The 19,460-nt window shown below is 45.3% G+C and overlaps 1 protein-coding gene across 1 annotated transcript; it reads right to left on the bottom strand.

Moving 5' to 3' along the window:
- Positions 1-307: 307 nt before the first annotated feature.
- LOC137526039 (taste receptor type 2 member 39-like) lies at positions 308-1,168 on the bottom strand. Its single transcript, XM_068247250.1, has one exon. It carries the CDS (start codon positions 1,166-1,168, stop codon positions 308-310), a length of 861 nt encoding a protein of 286 aa, XP_068103351.1.
- Between the last annotated feature and the right edge of the window lie 18,292 nt (positions 1,169-19,460).

Here is a 19,460-nt window from a genome sequence, read left to right as displayed (position 1 = left end):
TCCTCACTGCAGCTCCGCACCAAGCCAGTCTCCTGGGGTCCTCTCTGCAGCCGGCAACCTGGCGAGGTCAGCTATTGTACATGTGCGAGTGCATGGCCGCACCTTTTGCGGACACAAACACATCGACAGGAGCATTCTGCGCAGGCTCAGAAGTATTGTGCCTGCGCAGAATCCTCCTGGCGACGGGCTGGAGGAAGCACTGGGTAAATAGATCTTATCTTCTTTAAATATCCTGATGTTTCCTTTAAGTACACTGTAATGCCAACCCCTATAGAATATGTGTGTTTGTTTTGGCATGCCTATTCATTTACAGATGCTTGACAACCCTGTTGTGAACACTCAGGAAGGTACCATTCCATGCTTCCTTCAGTCTGGGGTTAGCAATGATAAGGAGAACTGACTGCAGGACGGAGAAGAAGGCTACAACTATGAGAAACAGCCAGAACACATCCTGAAGCTGCGTCATGATAGCAAAAGAGAAAATAAGCATTACAAAGTAGAACATTCCGTAGGAAAACAAGGAGTGCATCATCCTGCTCACCACTTTCTCATACGATTTCTGATGGTCATTGTCAGCAGTTATCATACCAGCTTCCATACCTTGATGGTGCTTTCTCAAGGTCACAATTGTACAGGCTGTCGTGGTCACCAACACCAGGACAGGGATAATGGTGTCAGTTACTAAAACACTCAGGACTGTTGACCTTAGCTGGGATAGTGCAGTGAATACAGAGGGGGAACTGTATGACTTGTGTACCAGCTTTAACTGAGAGAGCGTAAAGACGAGAGAGGTAGAATTATTTGAGGATTTAGATAGACTTTGAAAGTATGCCACGACCAAACTACTAAGGAAGCTGTTACATAAGGACACAAAAATATCCAACAACAACATCCATGGCACAAGAATGCTTATCTTTCTCTTCACCCAGGCAAAAAACACTGACTTGAAATGGGAAATTTTGATGAAGTAAAAGAAGCTCAGGCTAGCTGTAAACCATGCACAAGAACTGACAGAAAATAACATCAGATAAATGTACGTATAAGCTGTCTCTGCCCTGGTGAAAATCTCAAGATCATAAAAGTAGTCGGCCAACCCAACAGATATCATAAAACTATAGTTCACATTGAAGATGCCCAAACTCACCAAGAGCTTGTAACTACTGCTCATGACTTTTGCTTTGAAATAATCAAGAAGAATTACACATACAATAAATGTATTGAGGAACATGCCAGAAATTGACTCTAGAATTATAATTATTATGTATATCAGACTGTTTTGCTCCAAGCCTCCAAGACTCATGACTGCAATTTAAGATGTTCTCCTGTTTCACTGTTAAAAATCAGTCCAGAATAAACCTCAATTTAAATGTCCCAGTGTGTCCTTTAACTTGTTGCTTGTCTGTTCTTCCTTTTGAAAGTTTGGTTAGGTGAGCTCAGAATACTGCTTGCTTTAACATTTCCGTTGTTGTGGAAGATTGGTTTATCAGTAATGGCTTACATACATGCAGTTATCAGTTACTTGCTGGTAGAGATGCAGCGGGAGACCAGATGGCCAAGAATTTGAATCTTAGCAAATTTGAAGCACTGTATTTTGCATTCGTAGAACATTCAAATGTAAACAGAGTCACCTTGCATCAACCTTATTATTTCCGGTCAGTATCCACCGCAAAAGCAAACAAGGAACCCAGACCCTTTAGGGCAAAGTCCAAACTGCAGCAAAAAGACCACGGACTCCACCTGGATTTATATTAGCAAGACTGATTTATTGCATTATATTAAGTATCAAAGTAATAACAGCATGACATTTTCAAAAATCTCAAATGCTTTTGTACCATTGTAGTCATTATTTATGGTTTGTTTTGAATCAGAAAGATACCATGTATTGGTTAATGTTAACGGAGTAAGATTTTATTTTCTTTATAAAAAGCAATGTCAGTAATATGTGTTATAAACTGTTCTAATCACCTTTTTCCGGCACCAGCAACTTCTTATAGTTGCGTCTCACGGACTGTGAGATAACTTGACTCTCAACACAGCAAGCAGGAGATAGACTTTCTCAGGCTTCTTCAATATTCACGTTATTTATTCAGGAAACAGAAATACAGATAGATACAGTTCATCATATCCTAGCCACGCCAATCTTCATGTTGCGTTACAAGCTTCTTGATTAAACTTCCTGCTGAAGTCAATCAGGTACCTTCTTTCTAACCTACGTTACACTAGACTACCTATGTACAGCATACATTATATCAGATTACATATAGAATGAAAAATACTTAGAGGTTCCAGTCAGCATTGAGAGCTAGTGTGAAAGTAAGAAGCAGAGTGAGCTCCCATCGCTCACTCGGGCTTTAATACCGACTAGGAAAGAGTTAAATATGACATCATCTTCGCCATCCCCTAGATCAGACTATTGGTGGACCCACTCGTGGTGTCATCATACACACCTACTCGATTAATATTCAATGAGGCTTTTGACATACATACAAGAATTTGGTGTTTAGTAAATATGGCTGATGTTTATTGTTCTAGTGGTGTACATGCACAGGTCAGGGAGACCTGTGGCCTTGTCCATAGAACAGCTTCTTGGTATGTTCTAGTTCTGACAGAACTGAAGATTTTCTCTCTAAGAGAAAATCCCCTTAAAGGGCAGGTCTGCTCCCCAAGCCTTTTTGACTAACTCAGTCCAAATAACTGAGGCCTACTTAAATTATAACAATATGTATTAACTCATTTGGGACTGCAGGCTCTGGCCCCTTTAAAGGATAACTCTAGTGAGAGGGATATGGAGGTTGCCATATTTATTTCCTGTTAATCAATACCAGTTGTCCGCTGCCTGGCAGCCTTGCTGATCTATTTGACTGGAGTAGTGTCTGAATAACACCAGAAACAAGCATGCAAATAATCTTGTAAAATCTGACAATAATTTCAGAAACCAAAAGCAAGAAAGAGGTGGCACACCACTGGCTGCAAAAGATGCTTGTATTGTGGTCGGAACAGGTATCCTACATGTTATGGCCATGCAGGTCCTTCATCAGGTGCATAACAATTATATTGCTCTGCAATGCAAGCATCTTTTGCAGCAAGTGGTGTGCTGCCTTTTTCTTGCTTTTGGTTATACCATTTGAGCAATCCGGTCAAGGCTTAGCACCAGCATACTCACAGGCCAGTATACCTGGGTGCTGTCTCCATGGAATTCCAGTTTGTGCATGTTGAAAATAAGAAACTCCTGATCTGCATATGCTTGTTCATGGTCTATGGCTAAAAGAATTAGAGGCAAAGGATCTGCAGGATAGCCAGGCAACTAGTATTGCTTAAAGGACAACTGAAGAGAGAGGTATATGGAGGCTGCCATGTTTATTTCCTTTTAAAGTGGTCTAACACCCAGCATTTCAACTTTGCTTTAAAAGATTGCTTACAGCTTATAAACTATTATGCCAGATTTTTTTTTTAGCAGAAATTCACTGAATGGATTAAACATGACATTTTAGTGCTGCATTTAGCTAGAAATCCTCCTCCGTGCTTGCTTGTTTAGTTACAAATGTATCTATCTACAATGTAACAAACAGACACTGCTCTGAGAGAACAAAGAGGGCTTCCCCGGCAGGCTTTTCAAAGGTCTATTTGTATTCCAAATAAAGATACATTTGTAACTAAAAGATAAGAGCGGATGCGGATTCCTAGTTAAATCCAACACTAAAATGTCATGTTTAACCCATTCAGTGAATTTCTGCTTAAAAAAAAAATCTGGCATAATAGTTTGTAAGCTGTAAGCAATCTTTTAAAGCAAAGTTGTAATGCTGGGTGTTAAACCGCTTTAAGCAATACCAGTTGTCTGGCTGTCCTGCTGATCCTCTGCCTCTAATACTTTCAGCCATAGATCCTGAACAAGCATGCAACAGATCAGATATTTCTGACATTATTGTCAGATCTGACAGATTAGCTGCATGCTTGTTTCTGGTGTTATTCAGACACTTCTGTAGCCAAAATGACCAGCAGGGCTGCCAGGCAACTGGTATTGTTTAAAAGGAAATAAACACGGTAGCCTCCATAGTCTTCTCACTTCAGTTGCCCTTTAAAAGGAAATAAGTATGGAAGCCTCTATAACCCTCTCACTCCAGCTGTCCTTTAACCTGCCTGGCGTTCTATTAAGATCGCCAGGCAGGCTGCGGGAGGTTTTTTTTTTAATAACTACTTTCAGTTGGCTGCATGAAAGCCCACTAGAGGGCGCTCCGGAGGCGTTCTTCCGATCGCCTCCGGCGCCCAGAATAAAGAAGGAAGGCCGCAATGAGCAGCCTTCCTTGTTTTGCTTACATCGTCGCCATAGCGACGAGCGGAGTGACGTCATCGACGTCAGCCGACGTCCTGACGTCAGCCGCCTCCGATCCAGCCCTTAGCGCTGGCCGGAACTTTTTGTTCCGGCTACGCTGGGCTCAGGCGGCTGGGGGAACCCTCTTTCGCCGCTGCTCGCGGCGGATCGCCGCAGAGCGGCGGCGATCAGGCAGCACACGCGGTTTGCAAAGTGCCGGCTGCGTGTGCTGCTTTTTATTTGAGCCAAATCGGCCCAGCAGGGCCTGAGCGGCAGGCTCCGGCGGTACTGGACGAGCTGAGCTCGTCCAGACCACCCAGCAGGTTAAGGACTAGAACCTTTCTTTGAATTCAGTACTTCCTGATCACTGCGATTGGCTCACAGTGCGCAGGGAGTCAGGTGCCAATAAAACTGGGTCCTGACCGATGTACAGAACATCATTCTTTCAGCCACAGTGAGGGTGGCTGGATGGTGTAATGGTTAAGGGCTCTGCCTCTGACACAGGAGACCAGGGTTCGAATCTCGGCTTCGCCTGTTCAGTAAGCCAGCACCTATTCAGTAAGAGACCTTAGGCAAGTCTCCCTAACACTGCTACTGCCTATAGAGCGCATCCTAGTGGTGCTTTGAGTCTGCCAGGAGAAAAGCGCGATGTAAATGTTATTTGTCTTGTCTTATAATATCTTCACAGACCCATATAAAACCTTAACTTGCGCCAAACAATCTATCCCTTATCAGTTCCAGATCTGACTGCCATTCCTGAACATCCAACCATATTTTTTAAAAATCTGTGTGGTTCCCCTCTATGAGCATATATTCATTTTTCCAATTTAAGATTTGCATTAACCTGAGCCAGCCACATATCCTCTGTAGGTGGTATCGAGGCTTTCCAATGTATCGGTATAAGTTTACAAGCTTGAAGTAATAATAGTTGAATCACAACCTGTATAGCTTACTTTGCATCTACCACACTCAGCAGGCCAAAAATACAAACTTTCCCAATTTGTGGGTAGAGATGACCCGAACTGTTCTGCCGGCGAATAGTTTATGGCGAACAATGAGTGTTCGTGTTCACCCCCTCAGGCGAGTGTGTGCTGCAGATAGGGAAAGTGTTAGGCCTTTGTTCTGTGTCCCCAGTGGAGTGTATTGCTGGTACAATAGCAATTCACCATCCAGGGTCGGACTGGGACACTGGGGGCCCACCAAAGAAATTTAAACCTGGGGCCCACACATCCCATGATTGCGGTGAAAGGGGGGCGTGACCATGCACTGGAAGGTGGGTGTGGTCATGATGTATTATGGACAGGGCCACATGTCATGATCTTAGCAGCATTGTAATTCAGAGACACTGCTGCCCAGCAAAACTTTGCATAGAGTCCCCTCCTTCAATATAAAGTAATGTCCTGCTTTGCAGAGGTTGCGACCACATCGGGGCCCTCGGGCCAAGGGGGCCCATAAGGGCCCTCTCTCAACTACAGTATTACCTCTCTATTGGTCCTTTGCTCATAATAATCACTTCTATAGATACTTTGAATAGTGGTAATTATTAACAAACTGTTCCCCATCCCCTTCTTGCACCTCTAACACTGTAGTTGCCATTGGCAGGTTTTAGGGCGTTGTATTAATTGTTATGTATAGAGTGCTTGGGGGTGCCCCATTGTAAAATTTGCATCGAGGCCTACAGCTCCTTAGCTACGCCACTGCTCTCAGCATGAGTGATTACAGCACTGAGAAGAGAATTTTTGTGCTGCAGGCAGCAATTGGAGCTCTGTCAGACAAGGAGGGGGGGCCCACCAGAGAAATGGAGGGGGCCCACTGAGGGAAAAAACTGTACTACTGTGGCCCAGTCCGACCCTGTCACCATCTACATAAACCCAGAGCCCTTCTAAAGGCTCTGTTTTGATCTTGCGATATTGATGTTCAGTGTGCCCACACAGTGCACTTTAGCTGTTGCAGACAGGTGCAGTCAGTGCTTAGTGCTACAGTAGTTCACCCTTCTGATGGCTGTTTTCCTTTTTCTTGCTGTTGTTATATTGTAATCCTGTGTGTCTGTGCACACATTAGCTGTTGGAGACAGGTCTGCTGGTCCTAGTTGTGCACCGACCATAACCCAATAATCCTTTACCAAAACTACTGGCATCTAGTATCCACTACTGCCCCGTCTGTATAAGGCCTCAATGCAGAATCAGTGTGTTTTTTTTGTTGTTGTTGATCACTTAACTGTCATTGAACTACCTCAGCCTTAGTCGGGGCTGCAAACTGCACTCCCTTGAATGTGCGCACAAGCTCAGTGGCCACTACACACCACTATACAAAGACTGCTGCCGAGAGGACTAACATTTATGTCCTGGAGGTGTCAACTAGTAAAAACAATGATTTTCTCACCTGACATTATCACTAAAACTCTTTAAGGTTGTTTGCAAGGCATTAAACGTAGCGTTTTGTCTTTCATTGTCAACCAGGCCTAACCCTTACACTACCTTATTGCCATGTATGTATGCAAGACATTTTGAAGAACTTAATTCCACAAATTTAGGAATGCACTGTGATTTCTGCCTTTTGGAAATTAAAACACAACTCTGCTCAACTAAGTAATCTTTGGTTGGACTTTTGCCATGGATACCCCTCTGGCATGCCACGGTCCAGATGTAAGGCCCCTTGAAACAACTTTTCCATCATTTTTGTGTAGCTGGGTCCGGGTTTTGTGTAGCTGGGTCCGGGTTTTGTGTAGCTGTCCAGAGACAGGAGGACAGGGATGGGGCCAGGGAGCTGGGCGGGCGTGTAAACGTGCGGCCAGGTGTGCGGCAGTGCTTGTGTGTGTGCGGCGGGTGCGCGTGCGTGTTGGGTGCGCGTGCACATTACATGCGGTGGGCGGCAGCGAGAAACACAGACCCTAGAGCCAGTTTAGATTTGGGCTTGGGTCTGCTAGTAGGTTATAAATTTCACCTGCCCATTGATGTCTATAGTGGTTTGCCAGAGTCTCCTGTTCGCAAACTTTTGCGGAAAATTTGTGATCATGTTTGCAAACCAAACATTTCATGTTTGCTACATCACTATTTGTGGCTACCTGTGTTAAGAAATTTCTATATAAAATATTGAGTTGCAAGAGCTTCCCCAGTCCTCAGTGGATATCTCCCCTAGATCCTGCATCCACTTTCTATAACAACTCAAAGGAAATTTTCTTAAAAATAAACTCAAAATTAGGGCATAGGACACTGAAATGAACCCACTACTAGAGGAGGATTGGCTGACCAAATTAAACACAGGTGCACATCATATGCAACGCTGTCGAATCCCATTGATTGATTGTTGCATGCACCAATTGAGCATACTGAAATAGCAATATAGGAGTCTGGGGTACACCAGTGTAGCGTATATGCAAAAAGGGCATCAGGAAAAAAGGGCACCTGGTGTAAACGTTAATCTGAGATATCGTTTATAAAAAAATATATTTTAATATTTTGTTTACAATAATGTTTTACAAATTCAAATCATTAAATAATGTATATGAAATGATGTATAGAGATGCCCCGAACAGTTCGCCGGAGAACTTGTTTGTGCAAATTTAGCTGGTTTGAGTTTGCAGTGAACCGCGAACACTTAGCGAGTTCGACCCGCCCCCTATACTACATCATTGGGCTAAACTTTGACCCTCTACATCACAGTCAGCAGACACATGGCAGCCAATCAGGCTGTAATCCCTCCTGGAACCCCCCTCCCCCTTATAAAAGGCGGCAGCATCGGCAATGTTCTCACTCTGTGTGCTGCTGTATTAGTGAGAGAAGGGAGAGACTTTGGAGAGATAGACAAAGCAATAGTTAGGAGGTCTGTTAGCTTGCTCCTTGCTGATATTTGTTGATGAAAAGCACCCCAAAACTGCTCTTTTGAGAGCTAATGTTCTTCTGATGTGTGTTTTTTGTGTGTGTGTGTGTGCCACTGACACTGCATATACAGCCCTGTCTGTCGCAGCTGGCCCCTGCTAATTGCTGTACTGTGCCAGGCCCAGCACATTCAGTGCATACCTTTCACTGCCTCTGTGTGACTGCACTTTGTATTATACCACCAGCAGTCAGGTCAAAAAAGTGTTCAGTACCTCACCTTTATCAAAATGAATGAGGCATGGATCCGGGGGGCTAATACCTGCCCGAAGACTAAGTCAGTCCCCACACACAGCATCTCTGCCTGCACGCTTTGTGACTGCCTGCCCCAAGACTAAGTCAGTCCCCACACAGCATCTCTGCCTGCCAGCCGCTGCTGCCTGCCCAAAGACTAAGTCAGTCCCCACACAGAATCTCTGCCTGCAGGCCACTTGACTGCCTTCTCTGCCACCACCAACAGGGTCCAGACCAAGACTAGCAGCGAGCGCTAACAAAAACAATAATAATTTTTTTTCTGGTGCGTGTACATGCCTGCCTAATTTTTCTGGCTGCACTGCGGCTGCAACAACAAAACAAAAGGCATATACATATGTCAATTCCCCTTCTTGATCGTTACCTTGCCGCGGTGAAGGGGCTTGCGTATCACAATGAAGCAATGACCGGCTATATGTTGGGGGGCACACCTGACCCAAGATAATAAGGTAGTTGCTTCATTGTGGACAATTGTTCTGTCATTGAGCTACCTCAGCCTGACCATATGGGCTTGAAATCCGCCATTGCCTGCAATCTCGCCATCGTGCGCACCAGTCCAACACAGCCATCACTACACAAACAGCTGTTTGCGTTGCGTTACACAGTGAGTTTGGTCTGTCAGTGCGAAGCAGTACACTACTTACACTACCTGATCCATGTATACACACACAAGATGTTTTCAATCACTTTAGACCTCCAACTTAGCAATGCAATGTGATTTCTGCCTTTTATGGATTATAACCCTGCTGTGCGGCAAATCCATAATTTTAGAAATGCGAGTGCTCCCTTATCGCGCTCCCACAGCTGGGAGAGTTCTGCACCTGCACAGTAGTACAACACAGATGCAGAATGCCTGGTAACAAGAGCACAGCAGAACACACGCTCGCGGCTGGGCAGTATGCCCGACTGGCCGCAGATAACCGGGCATTTACCGGATCATGCAGGAGGTGGAGCATGGTGGCGAGGGAGCGATCTGCATGGAGAGAGCTGGAGGAGGCCCAAGATATGTATAAAACTTTTCAAACCTTTTGTCTTAGGTTTACTTTAACCTCCTTGGCGTAGGGATGCTCATTCGGATTCCGCGGAAATGCAATTTCCGAAATTCCAATCGGAAATTGCATTTCCACATCGGAATGTGAAAATTGGTAATGCAAGTGCGTTAGGCGGATTTCCGCCGGAAATCGCGGAAATTTCCACCGGAAATCACGGAAATTTCTGCCGACTTTAACATCGATTTTCTCAAAAACTATAAGGTTTTTTTGAAAACTTTTTTTGCATCTTATTCACAAGATTCAGTTTAATAAACCCTGAAAATTTGGTGTTTCTAGGACTTAAGGGGGCTTTGCTATTAACCGCTAAAGTCGGCGGATTTTTACTGTAATGTAAAATGCAGAAAATCTGCATCTGCCTATTTTCTGCATTTTATATTACAGTAAAAATCCGCCGACTTTAGCAGCTAATAGAAAACCGCTCGTAAAAGTTCTAGAAACACCAAATTATCAGGGTTTATTAATCTAAATCTTGTGAATAAGATGCAAAAAAAAGTTTTCAAAAAGACCTTATAGTTTTTGAGAAAATCGATGTTAAAATCGGGCGGAATTTCCACGATTTCCGCCGTAAATTCCGCATTGGAATACAGAAATTGGCAGCGGAAAGCGGAATCTGTAATTGGCAATGGCGGAATGCGGATTTACCGCGGAATCAGAAATTTGCATTTCCGACCATCCCTACCTTGGCGGTAATCCCGAGCTAGGGTCGGGGCAGAAAACCGCAGCTCAGAGCGGTAATCCCGACCTGTGCTCGGGGAAGCCGCCGGAGGCTGTGTGTAGAGCAATGCCCGCAGCGGGCATTTCTACATACCTCCCAGGGGATCTCGATGTCGGCCGTCATTTTTCTTCCATTTCTCCGAGGCTCTGCTTCCTCTTGGTGAGATCTTCAACTGTCGTCATGTTGACAGCTAGCAATCTCACTTTAGAGTTGCAACACCACCCAAAGGATGGATGGAAAACTGCAGCGCTGGAGCCAGGAAGCTGAGGGGTTGTGGAACTGCTGCAGATCTCCCTGGCAGCATGATTTTTTCCAGGTTTTAGGGTTTGAAAGGGTGCAAAAAAATTGCACTGCTTTTAGACCCTAAAATCTGGAAAGAATCCTAAAGCCAAGGGGGTTAAGTTCTTTGCTTTAATCGGTAAGCGGAACATATATTTTACATAGGTGCAATCATTTCATTGACTCAAACGTATATAAGGCCATTATTACACCCGTGAAAGCATTTATCAGAGTGCCTTTGATAGGAAAACAGCTTGATTTGCTGTAACTTTGAGATGGGCTATGCGATCTGATCATCACCCGATGTAAAAATACACAATGACAACTGCTAGCAGCTAACTGAATCCTAGAAATGCATACACTAAATAATTAAGTAAAAGCATCTTGGTAAACATCAGTAAATGTGCAGATCCTTGCTACGAGTTGTGGTAGTAACCGGCTTAGAGGATTATTTGTGTGTGTTCTCTCTAGAGGGACAAATTTGCCTAACTCAATTTGTCATGTTCTCCACAAACAAACTTGGGATTTAAATCATTTGCATTGCTCTCAGTCAGCCTGGGTGGAGTGTTGTTACACCGATGCACAGGCAAATCAGGCTGGTTTTACTGAAGTTAACTGTTTGCTTTGTGGGCAAGGTGTCAGTAATAGTATATATATTATATATAGCTAAAAAAATATCTAAAAATGCGTAGACATACTGTATATATATATATATATATATATATATAGAGAGAGAGAGAGAGAGAGAGAGAGAGAGAGAGAGAGAGAGAGAGAGAGAGAGCCAGTGGGTTGCAACTGTATTCAGCCCCCTTGAAGTTTTCCACATTTTGTCACATTACTGCCACAACCATGCATCAATTTTATTGGAATTCCACGTGAAAGACCAATACAAAGTGGTGTACATGTGAGAAGTGGAAAATCATACATTATTCCAAACATTTTTACACATAAATAACTGTAAAGTGGTGTGTGCATAATTATTCGGTCCCCTTTGATCTGAGTGCAGTCAGTTGCCTATAGACATTGCCTGACTAAATAGAGTGCACCTGTGTGTAATCTAATGTCAGTATAAATACAGCTGCTCTGTGAGGGCCTCAGAGGTTGTCTAAGATAATATTTGGAGCAACAACACTGTGAAGTCCAAAGAACACACAGGAACACACAAGTAGGCTTAGGCTACAAAAAGATTTCTAAAGCCTTGAACATCCCACGGAGCACTGTTCAAGCGATCATTCAGAAATGGAAGGAGTATGACACAGCTGTACACCTACCAAGACAAGGCCGTCCACCTAAACTCACAGGCCGAACAAGGAGAGCGCTGATCAGAAATGCAGTCAAGAGGCCCATGGTGACACTGGACGAGCTGCAGAGATCTACAGCTCAGGTGGTAGACTCTGTCCATAGGACAACTATTAGTCATGCACTGTACAAAGTTGGCCCTTATGGAGGGGCGGGAAGAAGAAAGGCATTGTTAACAGAAAGCATAAGTTTGCAGTTTGCCACAAGCCATGTGGGGGACACAGCAACCATGTGGAAGAAGGTGCTCTGGTCAGATGAGGCCAAAACAGAACTTTTTGGCCAAAATGCAAAACGCTATGTGAGGCAGAAAACTAACACTGCACATCACTCTTAACACACCATCCCCACTGTCAAATATGGTGGTGGCAGCATCATGCTCTAGGGGTGCTTCTCTTCAGCAGGGACAGGGAAGCTGGTCAGAGTTGATGGGAAGATGGATGAAGCCATATACAGGGCAATCTTGGAAGAAAACCTCTTGGAGTCTGCAAAAGACTGGGACGTGTACACCACTTTGTATTGGTCTTTTACATCCAGTAAAATGTATTCATGTTTGTGGCAGTATTGTGACAAAATGTGGAAAACTTCAAGGGGGCCGAATACTTTTGCAACCCACTGTGTGTATATATATATATATATATATATATATATATATATATATATATATATATATATATATATACTTTTTGGACAGCTGCCCCAAGGAATCATCAAAATATCTGGAATGCCTAATAACTGTTTCTTCTTTACCCAGCCGTTATTTAAATGCAAACCATTTAAATGCAAATTATTTAAATGCAAACACTATAAAGCAGAAGTCCGTACACTTTTTCAGCTTTTGAGCTACTTTAACCACTTCAGGACCACAGGCTTTACCCCCCGAAAGACCAGGCCACTTTTCAAAGAAATGGCCACTGCAGCTTTAAAGGCTCGGCCGCACAACTCAGCACACAAGTGACCCTCCCCCCCCCCCTTTTCTCCCCACCAACAGAGCTCTCTGTTGGTGGGATCAGATCACCACCCGGATGTTTGTTTATTTATTTATGAATATTTATTTGTTTATTTTTTAATAAATTTCCCTTTTTTTTAACTTATTTATGTATTTCCCCCTCATTCCCCCTGCTAGCCAATCAGCGTGATTGGCTGTTATAGGCTTCAGCTTATGACAGCCAATCACTTCCCTGCTTCTGGAGCGGACAACCATGTCACACGGCTGTCCCCAGTACAGCACTGCCTTAGATCGCAGCGCTGTACAGGACAATTAGATGGCAGTTTCGCTGTCTAATCGTCTCCGAGCAGTGATTGCTGCTGGGAGACTGAAGGTGGAGCACAGCTAACAAGCAAAGATGCGCGCACAGCGGCACTCGCAATATGCTGCAAAAGCACTGCAATGTGCGCAGTGTGAAAGGACCCTTAGGTCCCTTGCACATTGCGCACATTACATAATGCACAAATGCATACAGCAAGCAGGGTCAGACAGAGGCAGAGGCAAGAGAGGCTCCAGCCTCAGGGCACAGTGTAGGAGGGGAGCATAACTCACTCAGCTATCATTCCCCTATTGTGTTTGAAGCAGAGAGAAATAAGAAAAGGTGACATATGCCAGTGACTGAGTTGGGGGCCCTGGGGCGCCTCTTAGTCTAATAGTCAATGTGTGAGGGCTGGGGTGGGAGGGACGGAGGGACGCACTTTGGTGTCTCAGTCTTGGGTGCTGGAGGACCTTGTCCTGGCTATGACAGTGAGTTAAAATAATGCAATCTGTAAAATAAAACCATTCCTAGACCTTCAAAAAGCGTATCACTTACATGTTTAAAATGTTCGGGATGCGGTGGTGGACCAGCCAACCCAAAAACAGACCAAAGTACTGTCGATTAAAGCTTTAGACAATTTATTCGCATACTCCTAAGACAAGTTGCAAGGCATTTCACAGGCAAAATCCCGCTAGGTGCGGGAGGAGACAAGCGTAGATTTGACTCCGTGCTCACTCTTGTTATTTATTGTCTGAAGAAGTGGGATTTTGCCTGCGAAACGCATTGCAACTTGTCTTAGGAGTATGCAAATAAATTATCTAAAACTTTAATCGACAGTACATTGGTCTGTTTTTGGGTTGGTTGGTCCAACACCGCATCCCGAGCGTTTTAAACGTTTTTAGTGAGTTTTATCCTACTGGCGCCTCTGTACATCTCTACATATCAAGCTATCCACCGTTGGTGGAAGGGTGTTACACCCTCTTCTTCCCCTATCTACAGAGAGTGACGTCTTAATCCTGAGTGGGGACAGGCTTGTTCTCCCCACTTGCCTTTCCAGTGGTTGCCTTGGAGGTAACCTGGGTTTGTAAGTATATTACTTACGTTTCATTTACTCTTACCCATCTTACAATACATACTACACTATATTGGACTCTCGGTTTTCTACTTCTTATCACTTACATGACTCCCAACTGTTTACTTACTACAGAATACGTCACATTCTCCATAATACTTCTTGGCTAATCCCAAAAATATCTTCGTCAATTTACCAACTTTTGTATAATAAAACAGCCATCAAAGGCATCATTTCAATATGGTATAATAGCGTACTCGCTGACTCTACTCTGCTAAGGTATGCTAATATCTGGTCAAATGGTCTAAAGGTAGACATTACCCCTGAATCATTGCATAGAAACTCCTCCCTACTGCTAAAATACTCCAAATGTACCGTGTTTTTCGGACTATAAGACACACTTTTTCTCCCCCAAAAGTGGGGAGAAAAAGTTACTGCATCTTATAGTCCGAATGTAGCATCTTACCTATCCCGGTGCTTATGTCCATTGTGCTGTAAATTATGTTAATCAGATCCGCAGTGGGACAGCAGCAGCAGAGCGATCTTAAGTGTTTCCATAGTATGCATAGCATCAGCCGCTGTAATAACCAGCGATACTCGTCTTGGCTGTTGTATTGTCCCTGCATCACTCCGATCTTAATTGTTCCCATCGGCATAGTAGCAGCAGCCTCTGCATTAATCAGTGATGCTTGTCCTTCTCGTTATACTGTCTCTGCATCAGCACAGAGAAGTACATCTTCAGCCGCTAGAATGACAGAGTCCTCAGAGGCTTCCGAACTGATTTGTTCACTGGCGTCACCACATGACCTGCAGCGCACATGCTGTTTTTCTCTATACAATGTAATTTGTTCATCTTTATTTTAACTCTAATTTCTACATAAAAGCACTGTATCTACATCAGGTTATGATGATCAAACTTGTTACTCTTTCTCAAAAATTAATGAAAACATTTTTGGGGAAAAAACAAATCTGTTATAGTGCAGAAGAGTGACCAGTCCTATAGAATTATATGGGCAGCTAGTTGGCATGCAGAACTATTCTGCAATGCAACGGACTTAAGTTGCTAGGGCCAGTAATGTGTTTGTGTGCTTGAAGTGTTATTCTCTTTTATTTAAAAAAAATGCAAACATTACTGCACCACACTCTTTGCAATGTAATGTTTTTAAAAATTATTTCCATTTCAGTTTCCAACCAGCCTGGAATCTATACTGCTTGTAAACAAATTCTACTTAAAAATTTGCATCAATTTATTTTCAATATTTTGACTAATCCGTTGACTGGCAGCAGGCTGGTAGTACTCTTGCCTAACCATCTCTGTCAATAACATTGTGGAACACTTGTGTTTTATATTTACCAAAAATCAAGGTAAGCAAGTTGAAATAATGCACAGACTTTCTGAACAAAAGTGAAGATTTTATTTAAAGGAAACCTGAGACCAGTAAAGTAAAAAAATAAATAATATATATATATACATACCTAGGGCTTCCTCCAGCCCTCTTCAAGCTGATCAAACCCTTGCCATGCACTAGGCGGCCCAATAATTCTGCAGGGGAGTGCACAGTGCGAGACTGCACTTGTGCCAACTGGTGCTGACTAGTGTTGGGCGAACATCTAGATGTTCGGGTTCGGGCCGAACAGGCCGAACATGGCCGCGATGTTCGGGTGTTCGACCCGAACTCCGAACATAATGGAAGTCAATGGGGACCCGAACTTTTGTGGTTTGTAAAGCCTCCTTACATGCTACATACCCCAAATTTGCAGGGTATGTGCACCTTGGGAGTGGGTACAAGAGGAAAAAAAAATTAGCAAAAAGAGCTTATAGTTTTTGAGAAAATCGATTTTAAAGTTTCAAAGGGAAAACTGTCTTTTAAATGCGGGAAATGTCTGTTTTCTTTGCACAGGTAACATGTTTTTTGTCGGCATGCAGTCATAAATGTAATACATATAAGAGGTTCCAGGAAAAGGGACCGGTAACGCTAACCCAGCAGCAGCACACGTGATGGAACAGGAGGAGGGTGGCGCAGGAGGAGAAGAAGGCCACGCTTTGTGAGACACAACAACCCCGGCCTTGCATGAGGGCAAGAAGCGTGCGGATAGCAGGCTTTGTACCGCCATGCAGTCATAAATGTAATAAAGATAAGTGGTTCAATAAACAGGGACCACGCGGCAACGCTAACCCAGCAGCAGCAGACGTGATGGAACAGGAGCAGGCGCAGGAGGAGAAGGCCACGCTTTGTGAGACACAACAACCCAGGCCTTGCATGAGGGCAAGAAGCGTGCGGATAGCAGGCTTTGTACCGCCATGCAGTCATAAATGTAATAAAGATAAGTGGTTCAATAAACAGGGACCACGCGGCAACGCTAACCCAGCAGCAGCAGACGTGATGGAACAGGAGCAGGCGCAGGAGGAGAAGGCCACGCTTTGTGAGACACAACAACCCAGGCCTTGCATGAGGGCAAGAAGCGTGCGGATAGCAGGCTTTGTACGGCCATGCAGTCATAAATGTAATAAAGATAAGTGGTTCAATAAACAGGGACCACGCGGCAACGCTAACCCAGCAGCAGCAGACGTGATGGAACAGGAGGAGGCGCAGGAGGAGAAGGCCACGCTTTGTGAGACACAACAACCCAGGCCTTGCATGAGGGCAAGAAGCGTGCGGATAGCATGCTTTGTACCGCCATGCAGTCATAAATGTAATAAAGATAAGTGGTTCAATAAACAGGGACCACGCGGCAACGCTAACCCAGCAGCAGCAGACGTGATGGAACAGGAGCAGGCGCAGGAGGAGAAGGCCACGCTTTGTGAGACACAACAACCCAGGCCTTGCATGTGGACAAAAAGCGTGCGGATATAGCAGCAATGCTTTTTGCCGCCATGCAGTCATAAATGTAATACAGATGAGAGGTTCAATAAACAGGGCCCGGAAACGCAACACCATCCCAGATGTTCATTGGTCATGTTACTTGGTTGGGGTCCTGGAGTGTTGCGTAGTCATTTCCAATCCAGGATTGATTCATTTTAATTTGAGTCAGACGGTCTGCATTGTCTGTAGAGAGGCGGATACGCCGATCTGTGACGATGCCTCCGGCAGCACTGAAACAGCGTTCCGACATAACGCTGGCTGCCGGGCAAGCCAGCACCTCTATTGCGTACATTGCCAGTTCGTGCCAGGTGTCTAGCTTCGATACCCAATAGTTGAAGGGTGCAGATGGATGGTTCGACACAGCTACGCCATCTGACATGTAGTCCTTGACCATCTTCTCCAGGCGATCGGTGTTGGAGGTGGATCTGCACGCTTGCTGTTCAGTGGGCTGCGGCTGCATGGGTGTCAGAAAATTTTCCCACTCCAAGGACACTGCCGATACCATTCCCTTTTGGGTACTAGCTGCGGCTTGCGTTGTTTGCTGCCCTCCTGGTCGTCCTGGGTTTGCGGAAGTCAGTCTGTCTGCGTACAACTGGCTAGAGGAGGGGGAGGATGTCAATCTCCTCTCTAAAGTCTCCACAAGGGCCTGCTGGTATTCTTCCATTTTGACCTGTCTGACTCTTTCTTCAAGCAGTTTTGGAACATTGTGTTTGTACCGTGGATCCAGAAGGGTATAAACCCAGTAATTGGTGTTGTCCAGAATGCGCACAATGCGTGGGTCACGTTCAATGCAGTCTAGCATGAATTGAGCCATGTGTGCCAGAGTCCTACCAGAATCCTCATCATCCTCTTGTGAGCGTTGTGATAGTTGTTGTGATGCATCATAGTCGTCACCTTCCTCCTGGTCTGCTTCTGCTGACCATTCGCGTTGAATTGTGGAAGTCCAACGTGCACCGCTCTGGCCCTCGTCAGTGGTGGCATGAAATTCCTGCTCCAACTCCAGCTGTTCCTCCTCCTCTTCTTCGTCATAGCTGCTGGGGCCAGCGTTCCCTGAGGCGGATGGCCTGATGTTGGTACCATCACGCTGATCGTTTTCTCCTTCAGATTCCCCCAGTTGCATCATGACAGCTGTTTCCTTGATTTTTAACATCGACCTCTTCAGTAAACACAGCAGTGGTATGGTAATGCTGACTGAAGAGTTGTCACTGCTCACAAGCAACGTGGATTGCTCAAAATTTTGGAGGACTTGGCAGAGGTCCAACATGTTGGCCCAATCGGATCCACAGAAGCTTGGCAGCTGGCCGGATGCGCCTCGGTACTGCGCCGTCATGTACTGGACCACTGCACTCTTCTGCTCGCAAAAGCGGGCTAGCATGTGCAGCGTAGAATTCCAGCGCGTAGGGACATCACACAGCAAGCGATGGTGGGGGAGATTGAAGCGCTCCTGCATCTTGGCGAGTGCCCCCGAAGCAGTACTGGAATTTCTACAATGTTTGGACACTCGACGCACCTTCAACAGCAGATCGGGCACGCCTGGGTATGTCCTCAGGAACCGCTGAACTACTAGGTTCATCACGTGCGCCAGGCAAGGGATGTGTGTCAGCTTAGCCAACCTTAAAGCGCGAATGAGATTACTCCCATTATCACACACAACCATGCCCGGTTTCAGGTCCAGCGGTGCCAGCCACAAATCCGTCTGTTCCTTTATTCCCCTCCAAATTTCCTCCCCTGTGTGCTGCTTATCCCCAAGGCAGATTAGCTTCAGCAACGCTTGCTGACGCATGCCAACAGCTGTGCTGCACTGCTTCCACGATCCTACTGCTGCTGGGTTAGCGTTTCCGGATGAGGTACAGCTTTGAGATGCGTTGGAGGAGAAGGAGTCAGAGAGGTAGGTGCTGCTGTTATCCAGTGGGAGGGACGGCGGTGCAGCTGTTTGTGGCGTGGGCAACACCCGTGCCGTAGCAGGTGAGGAATCGCTGCCAGGCTCCACAAGGTTCACCCAGTGCGCGGTAAGGGAGATGTATCGACCCTGGCCGAACGCACTCGTCCAGGTGTCAGTGGTGAGGTGAACCTTGCAGGCAACGGCATTCTTCAAGCTTCGGGTTATTTTGCTGACCACGTGCTCATGCAACTCAGGCACTGCAGAGCGTGCAAAGTGGTAGCGGCTGGGAACCACGTAACGTGGGATGGCCACTGACATCATGCCCTTGAAGCTGTTTGTCTCCACCAATCGATATGGCAGCATTTCGCAGGCCAGAAGCTTGGCTATGCTGGCTGTTACTGCCACGGCCCGGGGGTCATTTGCTGGCAATTTCCTCTTGCGCTCAAACATCTCCGACACAGACAACTGAACCGTAGCGCTGCACACGGAAGGGCTGTTGGTTGTTGTGTTTGATGAACACTGGGAGACCTCAAGAGCACTACTCCGGAAAGTGACAGTGTCAGCGTCGTCTGATGTTTGTGAATGTTGTGAACCACGCAATGGCTGGGCTACTGCTG

Source organism: Hyperolius riggenbachi, chromosome 7 (genome assembly GCF_040937935.1).
Source record: "Hyperolius riggenbachi isolate aHypRig1 chromosome 7, aHypRig1.pri, whole genome shotgun sequence".
Classification (NCBI taxonomy): Eukaryota; Metazoa; Chordata; class Amphibia; order Anura; family Hyperoliidae; genus Hyperolius; species Hyperolius riggenbachi.
The sequence above is the reverse complement of the archived record's forward strand: the minus strand, read 5'-3'. Positions and strand labels throughout refer to the sequence as shown.